This window comes from Pogonomyrmex barbatus, unplaced genomic scaffold, assembly GCF_055798465.1.
Source record: "Pogonomyrmex barbatus isolate J1 unplaced genomic scaffold, ASM5579846v1 scaffold19, whole genome shotgun sequence".
Taxonomy (NCBI): Eukaryota; Metazoa; Arthropoda; class Insecta; order Hymenoptera; family Formicidae; genus Pogonomyrmex; species Pogonomyrmex barbatus.
This window is the reverse complement of record NW_028297115.1, coordinates 1,471,004-1,490,053: the sequence shown is the minus strand read 5'-3', so window position 1 is coordinate 1,490,053 and position 19,050 is coordinate 1,471,004. Positions and strand designations below refer to the sequence as shown.

The following is a 19,050-nucleotide window of genomic DNA, read 5'->3' as shown; positions in this document are numbered from 1 at the left end:
AATCTGGTTTTTAAATCCTATGCTCCGAATCACAATTCGAGCACTCTCGAATCGTCATTGGTCAGAAGATACGACGATTCGATTGGCCAGTCTGCAAACGCGTGCCAATTACAGACATGCTTCATAAGGGCTGGATTCCGTAGAGCGCATTTTGCTATACATGGCATGAACTATAGATAAATGCGCGATATGCGCTTTACGGAATTCAGCCTACATTGATAGAAATGGATAGTAGGATTGGCTGCGTTCAGCAGAGAAAACAGATCAGTGAGCGTTCAGTGATTCTTTATTATGATTGGTTTCTACACTTAGATTCAACGAAGATCTAAAAGCAAGGACCAATCATATTGAAAAATCACTGATCTGCCTTTTTTTTTTTTTTTTCTGTTGAACGCAGTCATTATGATAGGTTGACCACTATCGTGAATGAAAATTTGACCAATTAGAACAAACCCTGAAATTTTTCTATCCTCTAATTGGCTAAATTTCAATTTAATCTTAATCCTAATTCGTCTGCGATAATACAAGCTTTAGGCGGACAATTACGAACGTACTTTAACCGTCGACGAATGTCAGTGGCCCATCGAATCCTCAATGATCACAGCGCCTTTCCTCGCACATACCGCCCGTATTCCCTTTCCACCATATTCCGGGAACTTCTGCTGTAAACTCCGTCTCCCTGTTTCCGATCCCCCTCGGCCAGAAAACGTCCGGCTTTGCGTTGCGAGGGATCACGGTGGTAGGAAGGCAAGGCGAGCTGGCGAGGCGAGACAAGGCAGAGTAAGGCAAAGCAAAGCAAAGCAAAACGAGGCACAGCAAGACAAGACAAGACAAGACAAGACAAGACAAGACAAGGCAAGACGGGCAAATCAGTCAGGCTCGGAGGAAACAGAGAAGTGGGGATCGCGCAGCCATTTTCTATTTTTGCATAGCACCGCCGAGTGAGAGCTAGTGCGTGCGTGTGCGCGCGCGCGCGTGTGGTGTGTATGTGTGTGCGTGCACTGGGGGGGAGCCGTTTATTTTGTTGTGTGTGATACGAGATCGATGGACTAACGGCGATCAGCGACGTGCTCCTCGCGCTACGAGCGGCTGTGTTGTGACATGAGATGATCGTTCGGCGACGCGCGACGGAAAAGTCCCGCGATCGTGCCACTCGCGGAATCGCCAGAATACATCCATTCGCGCAGCTTTCCGTGTAAACTCCATCCTCCCCCCTCCCCCCTCTCATTCTCCTTCTTTGTCTCTGTCTCTCCGTATCGACGCTCCGTATCCGAGTTCTCTTTCATTCAGCACCAAATAGATCCCCCTCGCTTTCGAGTCTCTTTTTCTCTCTCTCTCTCTCACTCTTTCTCTCACTCTTTCTCTCTTTCTCTCTCATTTTTTTCTTTCCCTCTCGGCTATCCGTTCGTCTCTCCGAAACGGTCGGGGAAGAGAAGTACACATCGGCCCATCGAGGTTTCGTCGATCGCTGGTCGAGCCACGACACATAGAGGGGCAAACCAATCTGTGATACTAAGCAGTACTAAGCAATATATATATATATATATATACACATGTATATAGTTTTAGAGGTGTAAACCATCAGTACGTATATACAATAGGCAGGTGCGCGCGCGCGCACCGCTGTTTCTCTGTGTATGCGCGGCGTGTGCGCGTGTGCGCGTGTAGGCGTGCGAGCCAGCTAGCGATCGCGCGCGTCCCGTGCGTGCGTGCGTGCTTGCGTGCGTGCGTGTGTGTTGCGCGCGCGCGGACTCTGTGCGTGGTACGTGTGTATGTATGTGTATGTGTATGCGTGTGTGTGTGCGTGTGTGTGTGAACGTGCCTGCCACCGCTCGTGTATGGTGTACGAAAGGACATAGAGATAGAGAGATCACATCCCGGTAAAGATAACGAGTCACAAGGGGCGAAACGCCGGTATCCGCGCAGGACGCCGCATCCTACCCTCCGCCGATCGACGAAGGCCGAACGCGATCAACGCCACGATGTCTGTCGAGTCTGTGACAAGTGACAAGCAGCAGCAACAACAACAGCAGCAACAGCAACAGCAGCCGCCACCACCGCCACCGCCGCCGACGACGACGACGACGACGACGACGACGACGACGGCGGTAACAGCGACAGCAACGACGGCGGCGTCGACAACGACAACGGTGACGACGACGACGGCAACGACGACGACGTCGTCGTCGTCGTCGACGACATCGGTGGTGACAGCGACAGTGACGACGGCGAAGAAGAAGGAGGAAGGTACGAGTCGACTGAGTGGCAATATTATTTTTCTTTCTCGCTTCTCTCGTTTTTCGAAATGAAAATTTCTCCGAAGAGCGAGAATGCAAGCAAAACAATATTCTTGAGTCGAGACAGAAATTCGCTTAATCTTTTGTTATGTATGTGATGCTTTGAAAAAGAGAGATGGAAATTTTGTTAATACATTGTTATTTGTGCAATGAATATTCTCTCGCAAGTATGCTCATTGAAAGGAGGAAATCTGTGCGCTTTGCTCTTTTCTTTTTAAACCGCATTGCATTGCACTTTTTGAAAATTAAAAAAGAAGGATCTAGACGGAGAAGGACTGCGAGACGGAGAAACCATGTTATCAATTCTTGTGAGAAAAGAATCACTTCTTATCTTTACTTCTACATTTTTAATTTCGGTTTAGTTTATTCTTTATATTTTTCAAGTTCTTAAAACTGAAATAGAAAGGTTGTTGAGTTAAGATTAATCGACATTAATAAAAATGGATAGTAACTTGAAAATTGAAGTCTTATTCTATAAATTTGTATTCTGTAAGAAAATTTTCCTTTCAGTTCACCTGTGAATGAGCTACAGAATAATCTGTGAGTTGCTACACAAATTTGGATTGATAAAATAACTCAAGTCAAAATTTTTTGCCAATCTTGGTTCTTCGCTTTGTCATCTATTCTGTTTTTTAATCAACTCTGAGTATAATGGACGGACAGAAGTAATTCTACTTAATATTTTATATTGCGTTGTATTGTTCTGCTTGATATCTTTCCTTTTTTTATTAGGATTATTTTGAACATTAATTTGACTTTTTTTTTTGGACTGATTCTTCATATCAAGTTTTTTTTTTTATAAATATTCATTGTTTTCGCCTCTAGATATTCATGGCATGAATAATTTATTGACAAAGTGTTCCAGTGTTTTCTTCAAAATAATTCAGATTTAATAGCGGATCAAGCGAATTTCTGGATCGAGCCAAGGATATTGTTTTGTTTGCATTCTAATATTAGATACATCCAGTAGGATTTACTTTATGCATACGCGTTTATTTATGTGCACTAGGGTTTGTAGGACAATCACGATTTCTAGAAATCTCCCCCTGGACAAGAATCAGTTACACATTCAAATCATCCCCGTGGGGCCAATCAAGCGCTCACTTATCTAGGATCCTTTCAGGAAGGCTTTGATTGGTTTGCGAAAGTGTTATCTTGTTCGAAGACGGTTTGAGTCAGCCAGTCTGCTTACTGTACTCTGCTTACACGACGGTATATTCTTTCCATATCCGAGTTGTGCGAGTGATATACAGGCAGCGGTTACATAGAGAACCTGACTAATACACCTAACGAGCAATCATTTCGTTAATAGAAATATACGCGAAATTTTCTCACGCCTGTCACGTTGATAAAGAATCGGACGAGCAACATTTTTTTCTTTACATTTTTCTTTACACGGGAAGAAAGACCAAGAGTTTGTTTTTCCAAACTGCTTTGCAGCTGCTCGAACGACAACTCTATCTAGAATCGTTTCGCCAATTTCAAGAGAGAGAGAGAGAGAGAGAGAGAGAGAGAGAGAGAGAGTAAAGAGGATTTCAATATATTTAAATCTCATTGGAGCCTTTTTTCCAAAATCGACTCTGTGAGGAGGCAGGGTTTTTAGAGACAAATCTTTCGCGGGAGAATCTCATTTTCTTGACTGACTTCGCAGCGGATTAACGTACTCGTGACGGAATTTCAATTCGGGAATTTCTTGACCCTCGCTCGCCCTTCACCCTGTTTGTTTACATCGCCGGGGACGGTTGCGCCGGGAGAAAACACGGCGATAACGTTAGGTAAAGCAGAGCAGCCGACGGGATAAGAAAGGTTTTTCGGCTTATTCGGGGCAAGGCAAAACGACGATTTACAATGAGACTCATCGCCGTCGATCGGTTTATCGGCTCGAATTGGTACCGCCGGCCGCGGAAGCGACCGCTGGTCGGCCCGACCGGGTCCCCCTTCTTGGACATCCTGGTTATGCAAACCAGAGCCTGCCGTTGGTTCCGGAAAAACAAATCTGTTAATCCTCTAAAGCGAGTGACTTTCCGTAAGTACGAGAGAGACAAGACCCCGAAGACAAGACCTCTAAGACACCCTCTCGACAAGCCGCGCGATTAGAAAAAGATCTTTTTCGACCTCTCGGGATTCTCTCGGCGGATCGCTATCGATGAATTTTGATTCAAGAGAGATTCAAGATGACGTTCAGGAGCGAAGCCGTTCGTTTATTTTCTTCTTTTTACTCTGCGATTGCCTTATTTTCTTAATTGTTTTACAGGAGATGAAGCCATTATATCGATGTCGGTGGCCGGTGAGGTGACTGACGCTTCGATCATGGAAGTAGGCCGTTCTAGACCACAGTTTCAATATTCTCGGGTAAATATCGTTCTGCGAGCGTTATTGAAATTCATGAAAATAATAACCGGCCGTATAAACATGTGTTGTGTGTACTATTTGCGTTCTTGTTTTTAGGAGGAATTAATGCTGATAAAAAATTTACGATTATCCAGACGTAGGCCTCCATTCCTAGACATCGCTTATAATAAGTGAGTTACGAGAGTCCCTTAAATTTCCCGAGATTATCGACGATTTGCGATTTTATCGCGCGAAAACTTTTTCTCCTGCAGCTCGCGAGGCGTTTGGGATCCAGAACGTTGGCATTCGGATAGAAAACGTAGCGATACACCCCCGAAAGAAGAAAGGACTGGACGTGGTGATCAAATCACTGAGAATCATAGTAAGCGACGTAGTAATGGCGATCCACGAGATCGAATACGTAAGGAGCAAGATGGTATCGTTTTGAGCCCTCAACGAAGGAGTTTTAATTCGGGATGTTTCGTTAACGTGAATCAGCCACCAAGCCGACGTCCGGAGAGTCCGATTGGCAAAGCAGAGGTACGTGGCTGTCTCACGATTTGTTTTACCGAGAAACACATAGTCTTTATCTCTGCAACTTCATTTACACAACGCTTTGTATTCTGTTTATAAACACAATTACGAAATACTTTACAGGTCAGCCATCGTGAACCTGTTCGTCGAATCGGTAGCGGCAGAATTTTGACTCGAGATATATGGGACTTTAGAGCGGAGAACGAAAAGATCGAACCTGAGCGTGCGGATTATGGTTTTAGATCAGGCACAGCCGCTGGTGGTTCATTGCGTGATCGTGATAATAGAGATAATCGTGATGGGAAGGAGCGGGACAGGGATCGCGATATGCGGGAAAGAGAACGTGATGGTCGCGATGGTCTGCGCGAGCGGGACGAGAGGTTCGAGCGGAGATCATTCGGTCGGGATTACGGAGACCGCGGCGAGAGGGAGCGTGATCGCGGCGATAGGGGGGGAGTGGAGCGAAATGAGCGGAACAATCATCAGACGGATCGCGATAAGGATCGTGGACGCGAGAAGAGATTCGGCAACGATCGTCGACGGACTTACAGTGACACTCGCGATACGGACGAGCCGGAATGGTTCAGCTCGGGACCTACGTCTCAACATGATACGATTGAGCTTAGAGGCTTCGAGGATATTCCAGAGGAGAAAGCGGTGAGCAGTAGTAATTCCAATGCGAAGAGTAAGAAGCAAAATCCCGCACAGAAGAAACGAGGCAAAAAGAATGCTGTGGAGAGGGACGATAAATCGAGTGAAAACTCAGCGGGTCCTAAAGGACGCAGCACTCCGACGGTCATGGATCAGCCTATGAATGCCGTGCCAGCGCCACATTCTCCGATTTCCGAGCAGGCTGAGCAATCTATCATTCAGAATAAAGAGAACGATGCCAACGAGAGTACCGAGCCGACTACGACGTCCGAATCGGGAGAAAACTCCAGTGCGAATCAGAATCAAGAGGACTCGCATCCCGATTTTAATCTGGACGAGTTCTTGAAGTCTGATACATTCCCTGGCGTTTCTGGGTTGTTGACGGTAAGTCGTCTTTTTAATCTATTTCGTGTAATGACGCCTTTGAAATTATTTCGTTTCTTCCTTGCATCATTCAAGCGATTTCTTTCCTCATAGAATGGGGTTGGCTCGAACAGTGGTACCGGTTCTCGATTTAGCCAATGGTTTAAAAGAGAAAGCCCGGTTCAGCAGGTGGATAGTCGTAGAGCTTCTATACAAGATGAATTGTTGAATAATTTATTGAACGATATTACTGAGCCAAACATTCAAATACCATCGGTGACTGAATCGAACGCTTACTTTGCTCCGATTTCTCCGGCCAATACGACCAATAATGCTAACACGACCACGAATGGCGTTAAGTTACTCGAGATGTTACATCGCGGTAATAAGCCGAATCAAAATGGCCAGGGTGATGCGAGTAATACAGCTATACCTATGATGAAAAATTGTTCTATTAAAGATTTGGGTAAGATAAATATTTTTTAGATAATAAATATCGGCATCAAAAGACTACAGTGAAATATGATGGACATAAATTTCTTTCTAGAAGTTGGTGGCAAAGTTGTGCATAGTTTGGAAGAATTGGAAGCACGTATGCGGGGTGGTGCTCCTCCACCTGCGACTTCGACTGATGCACCCCGTGTGAATAAGACTGAAGAAGATCTCTCTGCTTTTAAAAAACTGGTAAGTTTGATATACAATAATTTAACTTTATTTTATTTTACAAGAGAACATGTCAAAACGAACTGTTTCTTCTTTTAGCTTGCTCAAGTGACTGGAGGACAAGCTGTGCCTGCAGCTAACGGACCTATTACTCAGAAACAACCTGTAACATTAATGCAAGTAAGTTGTATTGTAATTTTTTTTATTATGTTAATTGAAACGAATGATGTGATATGATTTGATTTTTAACTTTTCTTTTTTCTTCATCTTTCAGTTACTTACTTCGCAACTGAAAACGCAACCGTCACCGATGCCACATCAGCAACCACCCGCGGAACCAATACATACTACGACATTTAATCACGTCGGTCCTCTTGGTCCTACTCAACATCCGCATCAGGCTCAAATGCAACACGAGAATCTAATGAAAGTCTTACAAATACAAGTATGATTATCAGTCACATTTTATTCAACATTCTATCTGCAATTAATTTTTATAAATAATATATATGTAATACTAATAGCAACAGCAGCAGCAGCAACAACAGCAGCAGCAGCAGCAGCAACAACAACAACAACAACAACAGCATAAACAACGACATTCTGATATGCTATCAATGATGATGGGCAATCAGCGGATGCTGGGTGTCAGTCCGGTGCCAGCGGAGATGCAAATGATGATAAATAACATCCCGTCGAGTCAAGAGCTCTTACAACGACCGGAAGCACAAGCGATTATTCAAGGTTTACAGCAAGGGGAAATTACCAGGCAACATTTGATACAACAATTGCAGGTTAGTTATCCATAATTCAATATCAATGATACGCTGCATATATTTATTTTAGAATTTATATAGTACAATTCTTATATTCTCTTCTTTATATTAATCTTTGATAGAATCCTGCTATGCAGCATCGACATCGTGAAGTTCTAGTGAATATTTTGAAAATGTATGGCGGCACTACACCTCGTACCATAAGTCCGCATCCCCATCCCGCTGCACCTACTCCTCAGGATCACATTTTGCAACAGATGCTGTATCAACAACAACAGCAAAGGATTCCATCTCCTATGAATAACGGTAAAATGTTCTTTGTGAGATTTTTTTTTTTTTTTTTTCGAATTTTCTATTATCCTCTTTTAAAGGCTGATTAAAAAGCAATTTAAAATTTCAAATTAATTTATTAAATTGTGAACTCAGATTTATTAAATTTATTAAATTTATTAAATTTATTAAATTGAATGAGTTTGTACTGTACTTGGAATGCAGCTTATTGTCCACCTCCGATAATATCACCAAATTTAGCAGCTAGTCCTAGTACTTTAACAGTACAACATCCAGGTAATATAATAAATACAATAAACGTTGTACTTTTTAATTTTTTATGTTTTTTCTTCAACAGAAAAATATCTTTTATTAAATTTGAGAAAGAGGCATATTACATAGAGGCATACATATGCATATTATTTAATAAAATATTTAAATTGTGCGTTAGGCGATATTAGCTAAGAAAAATATTTTTAAAAATGTATGTAAATTGTTATAACAGTGATGCCGCATAGAGTACCGTCACCAAGGGAAATTGTTATGCATACTCAGTCTATAATGCAAAATGCTTTAATTAAGAAGAAATTGGAAGAACAGCGTGAGAATTTCCGTAAGCGACAGGATCAACAGCAGCAGCAACAACAGCAGCAGCAACAGCAGCAACAAGTTCAGCAGCAGCGCGCATCGAGCCCTGTTAATTCGCCAGCTAAGCAAACAGCGAGTCCGCTTGCTTTCACTCCAACCTCGGTTTTACGTAAAATGACTGCTGATAAGGAACCTGATGGTGCGAATCAATTCTGCCTAGTAGAAACAACTTCTATCACTTCCGCAATTAATGGAAATGTTACTCATTCTTGCACGTCCCAAAATAATTGTCAGACGCATACCGCGGCTCCTCCCGTTGATTCTTCTAAATTTTCTGATTCTGTCAATCAAGTACAAAATGAAACTCTTAAAATGATCTTTCTGAATTCTCCTGAATCAGTTAATTGTACAAGTAACGATACCACTCTCGAGACGGAAGAATCGGCATTAAAGACCAAATACTTGAGTCCATTACAGCAGAAAAAAGACACGGAAGATAATTCGAAAATTAGCACAACGAAGGAAAATGATTTCCTTGATATTAATGAAAATGCAAACGACGATGCAAAAACAAAGTCTGATGTAGTAGATGTTGCTAACGATACCAACAACAACGATTGTGTCTCGCTTGATGAGGCACTAATAAAATCATCCGAAACGTTGGTAGACGAAAATTTAATGACCGCATCTACATCATTGGACGAAAAAGAGAACGTTGATTTGCAAAATGCTACTTTACTCACAATCGGTGAAAATGTCTAATTGTGCTGTTACATGGATGAGGAGTTTCATAAAGTGCACATTTGATGTCTCGTAAAATAATGAATTCTTAATCATTATTCAAAGTTATACTTTTCTTTCTTTTATTTTTTTGTTATACTGAAAAGCAGCTGTTTTGTTTCTTTGTCCGTGGCGTGGTGCTTTTGAAGCCTGAAAGATGTCTCTTTAATGTGACAGATATTTTGAAATGTTATTTTTATGTGTGATAAAAGAAAGCACTTTATAAAACAAACTCTTCATTTCTTAACATAAATTTATTACATTTTTGAACAATATGTTGAAATAGGTTTTTTTATAATAAAATGCTTTATTGATCTGTCCCATCTGCTTTAACTTTTCTTCTTTTTTTTTGTTTTTGTTTTTTTTTTTTTTTTTTTTATTTACACATGCTCACATTTTTCCTTTCATTGATGTTACGTCTTTTCGTCAATATATGTGAACGCATTGTTTTTTTAATAATGCCGCCTAATTTCTGCTAATCCTCATGCTTGTCTAAATTGCATGTGTGCTTTAAAAAAAAAATTAATGTATTATGAATAAATATGTAACTAATAGGCTGCATTTATTACTATTAAAATTATTACAATGATAAATTTGATGATAAATATTAGCGATATGATTTATGCAAATATATCAGAGTAATTATAAGATAATTTATGTGAATTATATAGTAAGAAAACATAGATAATAAAAATTATTGATAAATTATTTTAGCCAATATGCAGATCTAACTGCATAAATATATGAATTATATGAATTATATTGGCACAAAATTTCATCTTTTAATTTTGAATAAAAATTTTTGTCAAACCTACAAATACATTGCAAATATTTTAAAAGAAAAAGGAAAGTGATAACATTAATATCAAAAAAGCATTAATGTTTGCATTTTATTTTATAAATATCAGTCTTGAATCATCTTGAGTCATATCGTTATAATCATTTTGTATTGTAAATATAGGAAACAGCAATGAACCACCGAAAATGTCTACTCAAGCTCAGGCTTCTCAGATGCAACAAATGCAGTCTGCGGTTCAGTTACTTGCACAAGGAGCTCTCTCGAGACACAGCGCGTTGCGATCGCAACCTGCTCAATCGACATGGTCAAATCCATCGCTTAAACAACATCCAGGTTTATTTCTTAATTTTTTATAAATTTATGGATTTTTTATTAGAAAAATCTTACATGTATTTTTGTAAGATATTGTTTGGAAGACTTATATTTTTGAATAAGATGTAATCTAGTTATCGACTACATTTAATGTCACAAAAATTTTAATTTTAGGTCGACCTATAGTGAAAGGCGGTAATAACAGTAACACGAACAGCAATCAGTTCCAATATAATGCGGGAAATGCGGAATTCCAACAGCAGCACAGAACAGTACCGAACGTTTATGGCAATCCAGCACGATCTAAACACACGATGGCGACTTCATTACCACATGTCAATGTCCCACCATATAGCGTAGCGCAGAACTCGATTATGAATCAAAGATCAAATCCCATGAATACTCAGATGAAAACGCAGCAAGTTCCAACGCATCTCGCTAACATGCAACAATCGCCGCACGGAACCGTTAACATGCAACCGCCGCAACAACCGCCGCCGCAGAGAGCTGTAAATACACCGATGCAACTTCTCATGAGTCAAAACTACAATTCTAATCGCGCAGGTGATGATTCGATCAAGTAGCGATTAAGAATGTTTTGAAACAATTTCTAACAAGTCGAATGATCCCCCGACTTCAACCTTTCGTAAACATCAATATTTGCTGAACTTGAAATCCCTCCTTATCCTATTTACATTGATTTTCAGGTGTATCTCCTGTTCCAAATCAAATTGCATGCAACGGTGTTCAGAAACCGGAAAACTAGCAAGCCCTTTCCTTTATTTAACTCTATCTTGACATTATCTCTTGGATTAAACAAAGTAAACAATTATTAACTACTTGGAATATTTTATGCTGGGGAATTTTATACGAGAGAACCGTTAGTTTATATAAATAATAAATAGATTTTGTTTTTTATTGTACTTTGTGCAATTAATTCGCATGCGTAGCAATAATTGCCTTTTTGTTCTTAAAACGATATTTTTATAACATTGATAAATATTATATACAGACGGCCGGGCGATGCGATCGCAGCAGTTGAACATGGCAGTCGGCCGTCAATCTTCACCGGGCCTTGGATTCGTGGGCAGTAATGGAGGTGACCTTTCACCAACTTCTAATCAGCTCGCGCGATGGTTCAGTCCAGAACTTCTCGCTCAGGCACGGGCTGGTAAGCTTCCGGAGCTTGCGCAAACGAACGTCCTGTCGTTGGAAGAGCTCGAAAGAAATCAACACGCATCAACCATAGTGCATAACTAAAGTGATACTGACACTCGAATTATTTCAATTTTGCAAGCACGAAATCGCATTGATAACGTTATTACTGGTCGAGAAACCAGTATTCTTCGTGGTACATCTCCCTTTACGTCCGAAGCACCTGTGTGACATCCCCCATGGATGCTAGGTATATATCGCTAAATTACAAAATGGTGCTCGCCTATGTAGATCTTTTTATCAAGTCTTCGTATTGACAACAGGTTTAATCGGGGTAATGCCATGTATTTTGATTAGGAGTTGATTAGAACCGATTAATCGATTGGACGGTACTTTTTTTTTTTTTTTTTTTTTTTCAAGGGATCTTCTTTCGTCGAAAAAGATCGCTGATATTGTTTATGAAGCCAATTTTCCAAGTTTTGCGGAATTTAGAAACTACAAATGTACAGAATAGTATATGATATTAAGAACGAAGCGCGTTAGAGCAAAGAAGTGGACAGCTTTCTACGAAAACGTATTGTTTACAAGACTGAAAAGTGAAAATGTGAAAATTCTTATTGTTGATTATACGACAAGCTGTTAAAGCTTAATATGCGTATTTTCTAAATAACGACACATGATAAGATCTATTTGCCTAAGATAGGACTGCAAGTTTCTTATGTACTTCTATTTCATCAATATTCATATTGTTTAACGAGATTCTGAAAACTATCTGGCGACTTAAGAGATTAATTTCGATATGCTTTCATTCGGAGTATGTTTCTACCGATCTCTCACTTTCTCACGACGATTAACAGAACGATTAAAGTCACCGGAATATACTGTGACTGTATTTTGCAACGGCACGTATTTGCAAAGTAATGTTGCGCGATTACGCGTGTTACTTAAATTTAAAACGGAGCAAAACGATATTTTTGCCGCTATCCTATTTCATGGCAGCAGGCCATGAAAATAGTTTATACGCTGCGTATGTGTCTAATACAAAAACTTGTCGTTGTCGACAGCAAGAATAAGATCTAGATAGTTGATACGTTTAATCTAGTATTATTTATAGAATATTGTCGCTTGCTTGTTTATAATGGGACTTGCAAAAACCCTTAGGCAAATAATACGCGGACTCCTCAAACTTGTGAATTGCAAGCTAGCACCTGATTACAATTACTTACACAAAGTGATGATGTCGTATTTAATATTCTATTCGTATTAATGCAAAACAATGCGACCTTATTAACACGAAAAGCGTACGAAATAAAACGATGAATATGTGACATCAAAAAAGTCATTACGTATATTATAAAAATAAATATATAATATATACTTCTCGTGTGTAGAAGAGCGCGTGCGATGTCATTATCTTGATCGAAAGTGATATATAAACCGAACTGTTTCTTCATAAAGAAGCTCGAAAGATATATAGAAAAATCGTTTGCAGAATTAATGGAAAAAAAAAAAAATGGAAACATTCCATCAGTCTACAAGGTATCGAATTAAACAAGATATCTTTGAAGATGTCGATATTGTTACTGATCTATAACTGCTTTCGATTTATTTGATTATCTCAAGATTTATGCGTAATAAAACAATGGATAAATATATCGGATTTGTTTTAAAATGGTGATTTTTTATTAAAACTACTTTGTTTCATATTTCGAAAAAAGATAATATTGTTTAATATTTAACTATATAAATATATATATATATATTAGAGTCTCATGCGCAAATAATTGCATTTTTCTTTTATTTTTTAATATCAAGCATGCAATTTTGCTTTTACACTTTCAAGAATTATATCTTAAGGGACAAAATAATTAGCGTAGTATTTGGTACAAAAAAGGAAAAAATAAAAGAACATTTTATTTTATGGAAACGTAATATTTGTTTATTTTTTTTTTTTTAATTATATGACATATAAACAAGTTGCATACTTTAATTTTTTTTACCATTAATTAACTATTCATATAGTTTACTTTATTGCATACATGATAATCCTTATTCTTGACAACCATATATAATTATGCGGAAAATATAAGAAACGCGAAGTAAATTTACATATTTAAAATTTTAAGATGAAAATAAAGTTTAGTTATTTCTATAATTATTTTATGCTTGCACATAAAATGACAAACTCAGGTTTGTGTAATACATACTACGAGAAGTATCCTAATAGTACTATAAGCATTATAATTTTGATAAAAAAAATGTGTGATCAAAGTATTTTATGTTAGATGTAAACATTATTTGCGATAGTGCCACAAATATTGATTTGCATTCACGCATTTATTCTCACGCTGGATCTGGTTATCCAATTAAGCATTTTATTTATGTAAATAAGGATAAACGGTTTTTTGTGCGCTTATTATTCAATATATAAAGAGAATTCTTTCCAATATGATAATATTTTATGAATAATGGCTTTTTTTATCTTTTCAATATGCAACAGTATATTTGTAATCCACATTTAACAATCTAGATTCTTAATCGATATATCAATATGTATTGTGTTAAATATAATGGGATATATATAAAATATGTAAAAAGATATATATATTTTATATATATACATATAATATTGAAAGATGAATGTTGACAGCAACTTGCACATAGATAATACGATTACGAACATGTCACATGTAAATCATTCGTAATAACATTTTACGAATTTTACAAGTCGCGAAATTTCGAAAAATGCAAGACGGCTTATGGGACTCTAACATTAGAGTAAAAATGTTCTCGTTGCGTTCGAGGAAAATGCATTGTATAGCAAACGATACTTGTACGTAAACGCGCACGACAGAAAGAAAAAAGAGAAGGTTTTGTTTTTGTATTGCCGCTTATTGATGTTTCTTATCATGCAAACAAATCGATTGTTCAGATTGTATTTCGGACCGATGTAGGACTGTAGGCTTATCCCGAGCGTCCATGAGTGTACAAAGCATATTGGAACGAAAAGTGAAAGAAATTTAAATCATATGATATCTGAACGCCAGTGTCACACCGGAAATCGTATAATGTTTCAAATTTATAAAGAGAGCGAGCGAGAATGAGGGAGAGATTGGAATTTCTTGTTATGCCAACGTTATTTTGAAAAGAAATGCGAAGTACCGAGATAAATTTAATATATATATATATATGTATGTATGTATGTATATATATATATATATATATATATATATATATATATATATATATATATATATATATATGATGTAAAAATCAATTTGTCGATAGAGATACAAATAATGAAACCATTTTTCCATTATTTTTTAATAAGGTTCAGTTAACAATAAAAGATATTTTGACATAAGAATGATCGGCTAAAACAATCATAACATCGATTGTGATTAAGATAATTAAAACGATTCAATACTTTTGTAATTTTTACGTTCATTTTTCTCTTGCAATTTTTATTTCATTTTAGAGATGTTTTACTGTTAAATATTGAAGCGGAACGAGTGAAAACGTCGAGAGCCGATCGTTCTGAATGTTGAAATGAAAATTTGAAGGCTTCGTACTTCACGTTTCTTTATTGGCTCCGTACTTCCTTTCTTTATTGGCGTAACGTCGTTTTGGAGTAAAATCCTCCATTTTTCAAATGTTGAGAGAAAATATTGCTAAGTTTCATGAGTGTATCGCATTCATTTGTACATTCATCTTTATATGTCCTTGGATGACAATGACGAAGCTTATTTGCCAATATTTGGTAGAAGATGAGGCAAAGTAGCAAAATTATTACCGAGTTGCGCGAGGGGCGGAGGGCTACGAGGGGAGACTTTCACTTGAATCTTTTTATAAGATGCAATCGCATTGATTATACTTCTGCTTTCATTAAATGGAAGATATTTGCAAACGTGACACTTGTCCGATGCATTCGCGGACTTAAGGGTTGTTCCGTAAGTCGAAAAACACATTTTTGTAAATAAATCGATTCCCGAGCAAATGCTAAAGTACGTTTAGTCTCTCTGCACTGGATCGATTACTTGTAAATAAAGTTACTGAATATTATATTACGTGAAGTCGAGAAAGAGAAATGTCACAAATAAATTCAAGAAGCTGCAATTATTATCCCCATCATTTCATACGTGACAAAAGGGTCTGTAAAATTAAAGTCGAATTTAAAACATTTTTATCTGATATCATTCGCTCATGAAATTGGAAGATAATTAATTGGAAGAATTATTTTGTGGACTGACAATGTATTTTCAAAATTTCTTGATATTAACATATCTTCAAAATTTCAAAGCTGAGTCATCGATCAATTTTATTAAGATTTATTTAACTTTTCGGTCATCACCTTTTATGTATATCTCTGAATGATTTTAACGATTATGTTCATTTCTAATGATATAGATTAACTTTTTAATCTCGATTTCATTTTTTATCTTTTTTTAATTTTACAGATTAGAGGAGGATAAAGAGTAAATTAGACCGATATTAAAATTAATAAACAATAAAAAATAGACATATGTCTGTTTCTTTAAACTTCTTTCTACCAGACCAGACTCCAAATGCAAATCGGCCAATCAGAGATGTGTTTGACGCAGGCAACGTTTTTCGAATCACTTTATCTTTGGTGTCAAATATTAAACAGGCACATGGTACGAATGTAAATCCTAATGCATAATGGAGGGAATATTAGGAATAGGAATAAATGTTGAATTTTGATTTTATTAATAAGATGATTCTCGATATTAGATACGATGTAGTAAACGGACAATGAGAATCAGCGCTGTTTACAGTGCGCAATTTATATTCTTTATTACAATAATGCATAACATACGTTTCGATTCTAGTTCGAATTACTGATAATTCGAGTTAGCGAAATTAACGTTAGTGAGCATGTCGGATGAACACGGTATTCTATCCTTATTTTTTGTATACACTGAGAATGGCTCAAACAAAGAGTCGAAAGGTATATTATGCATTTTTAAATTGTAATAAAGAATTGTAAATTGCACAACGTAAATAACGCTGATTCTCATTACCCGTTTACTACATTATGTTAAATTTTGGAATTTACATTTATCAAAATTACATTTGTTGTAAAATTAAGAGCTTAAAATTAGGAAGGTTAAAGATTAGATACATCTTATATGTATTTGATGTGCGTTATGTTTAATTTTTGTTCCAATTTTTTATTTTCAAAATTTATTATTTATTCCTGTTCCTAATATTTGCTCCATTGTGCGCAGAACCTTAAACAGAAGGCATCTTAAATGGAGAACACGTAATACCAACGGAATCACACACATTACCCCATTTTATTGAGTACAGTTGATCCAATATGAGGATTAAAAGTGAACCACCATAGATCGCGTTTGAAGTCACTGTATTTACGGTAAGTACGTTTGGAAATTAAATTTAAATTTGAATTGTCATTTATTCCAAAGATACTATAAGATACTATGATACTATAAGAAATCAATAATAGGCTAGTTCTTTTTAGTTGAACTTTTAGTTGAATTTGTATCCTTCATCTTTTCTCTTTTTTTGTCCAATGTGGAGAAAAAAAAAGATAAATGGTACCAAAAGTTCAAGTAAAAAAAATAACTCTAATAGTCTATATTCTAAATCCTTTTTTATTGATAAAAATATCTTTAAAAGTAATTTATAAGCCTTCTAATTGGCTATGAGTAATTTTAAAGGCACTTTTATCGATAAAAAAGAAATCAGAATATTAGACTAATATGTTTCGAGAAAATAAGATAAAATATTTAAATTTTTAAATGTAATTAGTCATTAAAATTAAGGGTCAGCGGAGAGACTGTGGAGACCTCTATCGGAGATGAATTCTTTTTCACCCATATTACGGTCAAAATACTGCGAGAAAAGCAAATCGGCAAAGCTATATAATTATATTTATAATCAGAATATTTGCCTGATGAAAGCTACAGAGTGATTTTTGTAAGAAAAATGTGTGAAAATAAATAATTCATTTTATGCGTAAATAGATTTGCACTATAGGACAATAAGGTGCAAATATTTTCATCTATTATAGTAAATTTTTTTTAAGAGCCAAATTGCAAAATTTTGCTCTGTAGCAAGAGTCATAATTTTATAAAAAATACGTAGAAAAAGACTCATGGCAGAATATTGCTTCTACGAGATGATATGGGTGTACTCAAATATACATCTGTAAATAAGGAGTAGATAGTTACATTTATTTTAATTATTTAAGAGTTAAATTGCAAAATTGATTCTGTAGATACCTTCGTAATTGTAAAAGAAATTATCTTAGCAAAGTTTCATGATGAAACATCGTTTCTATAAGACAAAATATAATTGAGTACAAATACATATATATCTGCACTATAAATAAAGAGTAGATAATCATTTTAGATCAAGTCGGAGTTAGCCCGTCACTCCTGCCGACCCTTAATCGGAAATGATAAGGCTGATGCTGTGCTATGTTAACACTTATTGCTTTAAGGCTCTCTCGTCGCAGCCATATTAAATGTGTGACGTAGAAATATAGAAAAATTCCTGAAATAATTAATCTGTTTAGTTATCATAGCCGTTTGAGCATCGCTGAAAAATAATCTGCTATTTCAAGAATTTTTTTACACTTCTACGTAATATATCGGATATATTAATTTCCTGTGAATTTTACAATTTCAAAATTAGGCAAATATTATGTTGTAGGGAAAAATTAAACAACAAAGCTAAAAAATTCGCAAAGCTTTTGTTGTATGTCATTTTTCGCTTCCAAATTGGCTGCTGATATTTTTCAACGTCAAAATAGATCATGTGACCAAAGTGACCATTCAAATTTTACTATTCTGCGTCCACTTCGATCACGTGATCTATTTTCAGGCTAAAAATGAACATCGAGCATTAACACGAATTGGCATCTTTATTCGTTTCCGAATTTTCAAATATTAATATGATAAAATGGTCACGTGACCGACAGAATTCAAAGATATCGACACATGTGTCTATCTATTTACATTCTGCCTACATTCAACAGAAAAAGCAATTTTGCAACTGTTGTAAGATTTTTTAATATCATTGAATTATATATACATTTAGACTTAATAAAAAAGAAGAACCAATCATGTTACAAAGCAATTACAAAGTTACTTTTTTTGCTGAACGTTAGTTACTATGCTTCTACACACCAGAGGGCACACGCTGCAAATGGCAAGAGAAAGAAAATATGGCGAATTGCCGTGAAGGAGGTGCGACTGGTACGCACCGAGATATTCTCCTTTCCCGCATTTGGATGGAATCCACGTTCGCCTTCTCGAGATCCGTTCGACCTGAGCCGAATTCGAAAACCCCAGAATCGAATCCGCGAATCCACCCCCGTGAATGTGTGGACAGTGTTTACGGATCGCGATGACGAGGCGGTTGTCTGCGTTTGAAGTGCGAAACGACGTGGCATGAACGAACATGCCGGGACCAGATCGAGAATCTCGTCCCGCGAATTCCGTAGAAAAATCGTGTAGATTCCGGAATCCGTGGGAACGCTTGG

The 19,050-nt window shown here is 36.9% G+C and overlaps 1 protein-coding gene across 8 annotated transcripts; it reads left to right on the top strand.

The window, feature by feature from the left end:
- The first annotated feature begins 631 nt into the window (after nucleotides 1-631).
- LOC105429318 (uncharacterized) lies at nucleotides 632-15,620 on the top strand. Of its 8 annotated transcripts, none has more exons than XM_089075581.1 (17): nucleotides 632-780; nucleotides 1,927-2,247; nucleotides 4,552-4,649; nucleotides 4,746-4,819; nucleotides 4,901-5,168; nucleotides 5,286-6,197; nucleotides 6,291-6,642; nucleotides 6,724-6,860; nucleotides 6,939-7,019; nucleotides 7,114-7,284; nucleotides 7,364-7,633; nucleotides 7,738-7,921; nucleotides 8,111-8,182; nucleotides 8,391-8,672; nucleotides 10,215-10,385; nucleotides 10,539-10,928; nucleotides 11,377-15,620. In XM_089075581.1, exons 2-17 carry the CDS (start codon nucleotides 1,983-1,985, stop codon nucleotides 11,622-11,624), a joined length of 3,975 nt encoding a protein of 1,324 aa, XP_088931707.1. In that variant the 5' UTR covers nucleotides 632-780; nucleotides 1,927-1,982; the 3' UTR covers nucleotides 11,625-15,620. The 8 variants fall into 8 exon arrangements, with proteins under 8 accessions (XP_088931707.1, XP_011640508.2, XP_088931708.1 ...); XM_011642206.2 differs by having other exon boundaries at nucleotides 638-896; XM_089075582.1 differs by lacking the exon at nucleotides 632-780 and adding an exon at nucleotides 887-1,519.
- The last annotated feature ends 3,430 nt before the right edge of the window (nucleotides 15,621-19,050 follow it).